The sequence below is a fragment of the Arachis ipaensis genome, chromosome B06 (assembly GCF_000816755.2).
Source record: "Arachis ipaensis cultivar K30076 chromosome B06, Araip1.1, whole genome shotgun sequence".
In the NCBI taxonomy this organism is placed as follows: domain Eukaryota; kingdom Viridiplantae; phylum Streptophyta; class Magnoliopsida; order Fabales; family Fabaceae; genus Arachis; species Arachis ipaensis.
The window spans coordinates 8,305,432-8,311,519 of NC_029790.2; the positions used below are offsets into that span (position 1 = coordinate 8,305,432).

Here is a 6,088-nt window from a genome sequence, read left to right on the forward strand (position 1 = left end):
ATCCATCTTGGTCACAAACTAGCTCTTTTTGTTGGTGGTTAATGTCATCGTCCTCCTGGTATTGCTCATTCATCTCAGTGTCCGTAAATATACCTGACATCTTAAAAATGTCCAATGAAAAAAAATTCAGTACACTCCGTCTTATGACATTACAAAAAATAAATAGATTCTAATATAGCGAGCAGGGACGGATCCAGAGAATTAATATGGAGGGGCCAAGTTTTAAATAATTTTTTTTATTCTATAAAAATAATTAACATATTTGCTAGCTAATTAATATTAAAAAATATTAAAATTTATTTACTTTTTAGTATTTCTCAATGTCTGTGAATTAATAAAAGATAAAAAAAAAATACTTTTTCATTACACAATCAATTTCACGAATAAAGTTTCGAAACGAAGAATTGCAAAATTAGAGATTTTATTCACTAACCTCGATTTTGTAATCAAAATGATGGATTGTTTTCTGAACACTACAATGAGAAAATTGATTGGACCTTTACTGTTACTGTGATTATCAATTAATGATAAACAAATATTGGATATTAAATAGACGGATAAAAAATGAAGAAAAATTAGAAATTAAGTAGATGGATATCCTAAAGAAAAATAATGAAATTTTTTATAATCAAAGAGATTGATACACGATTCCAATGGTGGGATTGAATAATTGGTGATAGATTATTTATCAATTTATAATGTTAATATTAAGGAAAAGATAAGATTAGAGTATCTAAATCAAAATAAAGCCTTAAAATTGAGGATAGAATTTTAAAGATAAGATATCTGAATAAGTATCTATTTTCTTATTCTATTAATAAGTAGTTTAATTGTTATGTACATTTATTCTATATTAACATACCCTTCTCCTGCCAAGTCCAGTTTTAGCTTCCATTGACTTGTCTCAACATTTTAAGACGCGTGTAATGAGGGAAGTGTATTAGACATCTGCATAATTTCAAATAAACTAAGCACAAACATGTATTATTAATTCAAATAAATGGTTTTTCAGTAAAATACCCTTTTGGAAGTTCCAGAATCATCTTCCACCACCCAAGTAGCTTTGGAGCAATAAGCTCTCAGCACTCGATTCCTATAGAAAGAACTCGCACGATTAAACAATCAGCCCCGAGACAAATAGAAAGAAAGGAAGAGGAAGAAGACAACTTACTTGAGAGGAAGACAACGAACGGCCCACATCTTTGAAGAAGACGACGGAAATCTTAATACCCTCTGCAAAATTAATTAATTCTGTTTTACAAACTGGCTACTAGGTCCGAAGAAAAATTTGGCATACTTACTAATTGATATTTACAATATTTTCTCAAAATATCCACAACTAATAAAAGAAAGTGACTATTTTCTTGGATCGATGCAAAGCTTCATTATAAATGTCAATACATAGTAAGCAGGGCACCACTTACTAGCCCACAATTATAAAATACAGTGATCTAACTGCTAAAGAAAAAGGAATAACATAAGTCTGATGCAATTAGAATAGAAGCAAGCATGCAGATAATCTTTATTAGAATCTGCAGAGTTTGTGCAATTAAAGGAACATGTTCATTATATTATATAGGAAAGAACTGATACAGTATCATCTTCTAGTTAGAGAGTTCCACGGTAGCATTGTATGCCGAAAAAGGTTCTGGTGATTGGTGAAGGAAAAGAATAATGAGTTGAACACTCAGTCCAAAACAAATATTTCAACAATAAACAAATCACATTATTGAAGGTTGATGTCTAACAAGACCTAATTTCTAACAAGGTTGATGTTCAATCACACACTTCACAGCCTAACTGCTACTGAATTGGTACAGTTTCTCACATAATTCTAACAATTAAAAACACCAAAATATAAGTGTTCATACTTCATACTGCATTGTTTGAAGAAAAACAAAAAGATAAACAGTGGCTTTTGTGTGTAATTAGTACAAATAACCTCAGAAAATCAAAAATCAAAATCATGAATCCAGCAAATAAATAAATCATGAACAGATAACAAATCAATCAAAATTTTGAATCCAGCAAACAAATAAATCAAAAAATTAGGCACAGAAAATCAGAAGGCAACAAAATAAATTGAAATCAGTAAATCAAGCAATTGAAATCAGTAAATCAAGCAGGCAGCAAATAAATCGAAATCACAAATTCAAGAAGGCAGCAAAATAAATTGAAATCAGTAAATCAAGCAGGCAGCAAATAAATCAAAATCACAAATTCAAGAAGGCAGCAAAATAAATTGAAATCAGTTCAAGCAGGCAGCAAATAAATCGAAATCACAAATTCAAGAAGGCAGCAAAATAAATCGAAATCAGTAAAAAATCAAGCACAGAACTCATAATCAGAACTCAGAAGGCAACAAGTTCAAGCACAGAACTCATAATCAGAACTCAGAAGGCAGCAAGTTCAGACGGAGGCGAGATCAGAAAATCAAAATCAAGAAGCATAGAACTCATAAATCATAATCAGAACTCAGAAGGCAGCAACTTCAAGCATAGAACCTCAGAAGCAGGAAGAACCAGAAGGCAGCAAATAAATCAAGAACAGAGTACCGGCGGCGAGTGAGGACGCGGTGTCGGCGACGCCCCAACGAGTTGGCGAGCTCGGCGACGTTCAGCAACGGCAAATGAGGAGGCGGGCTCGGCGAGCTCGGGGACGTTCGGCGACGGCAATGAGGAGGCGGGCTCGGCGAGAAGCAGAACGCGGTGGTGGTTGCGGCCCTCAACGTCGGCGCTGCTGTGGATGGGTGTGGGTGATCTCCTTTTTCTTCTTTCCTTTTTTTTTTTTTTTAAAAAAGCCAAAACATACTCATTCACATCCAGATCATGAATGTTTGGAACTCATATTATGCAAGGAGACATTTTTGCTAATTCGAATTGAAGGATAATATAAAATCGGGTTTATTTCCGGCATTATATCCATAATTAGCGCATTTATCATAATTAAAAGCTCCAACTCCGTATCAAGGTCACGGTCGATTTCGTCACTATCATCAATATATTGCAAACCATAATTTAAAATATAGTTTAGTGTATAAAATAATGAATGAGAAATAATATTTTTTAATTTTTTTTGTATAGTTTCATTCTTTCACTTAAAATTTTTTTTCTTTCTTATTTTATAGTTTTAGATTTGAGTTTTATTCCTAACTTTGAAAAAAAAATAATAAATCATGTGAAATTGTTCTATTAAGAAATAATAGAAAAAGATCTTAATATCCAATAGAATAAATTATTCGGAGTTAAAATGTCTTTTTTTCGTATTGTTAGAGAATAAGTTGTCATTTAATTTAAATAAATGAGTAAATTACCAATTATATTCCCGAATTTGTAAAACGCTGACAAAAATAACTCTAATATTTGATAACGACAATCATACCTTCGAAAAATTTAAAAACGCTACAAATCTGACAATCCGTGATGAGAAGCCTTCTCCGTTTAACAGAACTTGGTGATGTGTCAAATGGAAGTCCAACGTGACCTCCATATTAGGCTTCTCAACCTTTTCTCCCTTATTTAGAATCGTGAAAGAACGTTTTCCCCAAATTGAGCATAAAGCAAAACCCTAACCATTGGCATGCATGGTGGAAGCTCAGTCATGTCAAGTTATAATCGAAGGACACAGAATATGGAAAATAGTGGATCTGAAGGGCTCGAAGAACATGTGAGCAAGTCGTATGATGGCACATGCTTCTGCCGTCTTCAGGTGGTGGCGTTGAAGTCGAAGATGAGGAGAAACCCAGGAAGATGGTTCTTCAGGTGTCCTCTGTGGAAGGTAAGCATGATTTTTCTGCTTCATTTGTTCCCCCGTTTGACAATTGAGCTTGATGAATGATATTTGTGTTGGGCAGACGAAGAACACTGGGTGCCGTTATTTTCAATGGATGGACGAAACAAATGAGGAATCTGCTGGGGTGGAGGAATGCTCTAAGAATGGCACAGTAGTATGCAATGCATGTGGAGTATTGGAAGGGAGGTTTACCAGTGTTGAGAGTGAGACGACACAGAGAGATCGAAAGATGTTGATAGAGCAGATGAAGAGAGTTGAATTGCTTCTATGTTTCGTACTGGGTGGACTTGTACTGAGTTTGAGTATGAGTTTGATGTGTTTGGTTAGATAGGACAAGGGATGCATGCAGGACAGGGTTTATTGATGAATGTTATGTGTTATTGTTGCATAGAATTTATGTTGACATTGCTGTGCCTATTTGATTACTTGTTAATGAATTAGAGCTGTGTCTAGAATTTATGTTGACATCAGTAAGAAAAGCATGAATGGAGTGAAGTGCAACTAACTAAAAAGGCAACTCAGATGTGTTAAATAAGTTCAAATAGACCTAAGAAATCAAAATTGGTAAAAGCACAACATAAAAACCAAAACAACTGGTCTGCATAACATTACGCATTAACTAGATATCAGCATAACATTTCAGTCTTCATACCAGACACCAAAATAAACAAATTGTCCAACAAAGGGCAATAACCAACCATACTAAATATCAGCATACAACCCAAAAACTAGATAAAGTCATAACTAAATACCAACCATACTAAATATCAACATACAACCCAAAATACTCAAATTGTCCAACAAAGGGCAACTAAATATCAAGTTATAACAAAAGTCATAATCAGCTTAAACACAACACATCAAAACACCATCATCATACCTCCATATTCAAACCCCAAATGACTGATAATAAGAACAACGGAAACATAAAATGCTTACCAAAATCTTCGTTGTTCTACGACGATTTCTTCACTCCGTATCAACGCCAAACGTGACACTGCATGTGACGTTACCAAATCCAAGAGACGGATATAAAGCGACAGCAGACGAAGCCAAACAGAGACCACCCCCAAGAAACTCTTCAGTTTCGCGCGTCCAACATCCTCTTGGTTAAATATGGTCTTTCACTAAAAGGTTAATCTAGTAATTTCATTTGAATTGGCCAATTAGGGTTTGATAAATTAGGGATATAGGAAGAAAAGGGATTGAGAAGCCTAATACGGAGGTCACGTTGGACTTCCCTTTGACACATCACCAAGCTCCGTTAAACGGAGAAGGCTTCTCCTAACGGATGGTCAGATTTGTACCGTTTTTAATTTTTTCGAGGATATGATTGCCATTATCAAATATTAGGGTTATTTTTGTTAGCGTTTTACAATTTCGGGGGCATAATTAGTAATTTATTCTAAACAAATAGATAGAGGTCAAATCTTCTTTCATCACTTTGTATCTTAAATAATGAGTTATGAGGAACAAAATTGTTCGTTTCGTTTTAGGATCATTTTTGGAGCGACCAAAATAATATTGCAACTAGCACTGGTCTGACTAATAATAAGGAATCAATTTCTTTTTGGTCAACAAAAAAAAAATCATATATAGAAGTATAGTAGATGAGATGGTGTACTTGTGTATGAAAAAAGTTTGTCAGTGAATATGAATAATTGTGACTAACTGACTAAGTACAAAGCTTTTATGCAAGAGTAATAAGGGGACTTACTAACACAGACAAGTCTATTTTACTGTTAAAAAGATGGATGGAATTCTTACGTACAGTGGATATGCAAATTTTAAACCTTGACTTGAGGCAGGGTAAACTTAACATGGCGAGGCGAATGAAGCTATTCCCTTACCGAAAACATAGTGAAGCCAAAGGTCAATGCCAATCTCCTATCTTAGAAAGGGCAAGATTCTTCTTGTCTCGCAGATCCAAGAAATTATTGGATGTTTGTCGGTTTGCTACTAGCTAATACAACTTAATTGCATTTTTGTAACTTTCTAAATTTTAATAATTATATGTCAGAATAATAATACATGACAATACAATGTATTATTTTTCTTAGCAGTTAATTATTAATATTTAAAATATTAATTAAAAATATAATATTAAACTAATAAATTAAAAATATTAAATTATTCACTAAAAATACTGACCAAGATAAATTAAAATCAGTGTCTTGAGCTTTTCTTTTAATAAATAACCATAACAACAATACCGAAACGGGATCACCAACAATCCAACATACACAGGCCAACACTAGACACCTTCTATTGCAAACTCTATCCAGTATCCAGATTC

At 33.8% G+C, this 6,088-nt stretch overlaps 1 protein-coding gene across 1 annotated transcript; it reads right to left on the minus strand.

The window, feature by feature from the left end:
- LOC107646361 lies at positions 783-3,585 on the minus strand. Its single transcript, XM_021105414.1, has 5 exons — positions 3,573-3,585; positions 2,556-2,842; positions 1,172-1,233; positions 1,021-1,093; positions 783-948 (listed from the first exon to the last, which is right to left on the minus strand). The coding sequence occupies exons 1-5, from the start codon at positions 3,583-3,585 to the stop codon at positions 913-915; spliced, it is 471 nt and encodes a 156-aa protein (XP_020961073.1). The 3' UTR covers positions 783-912.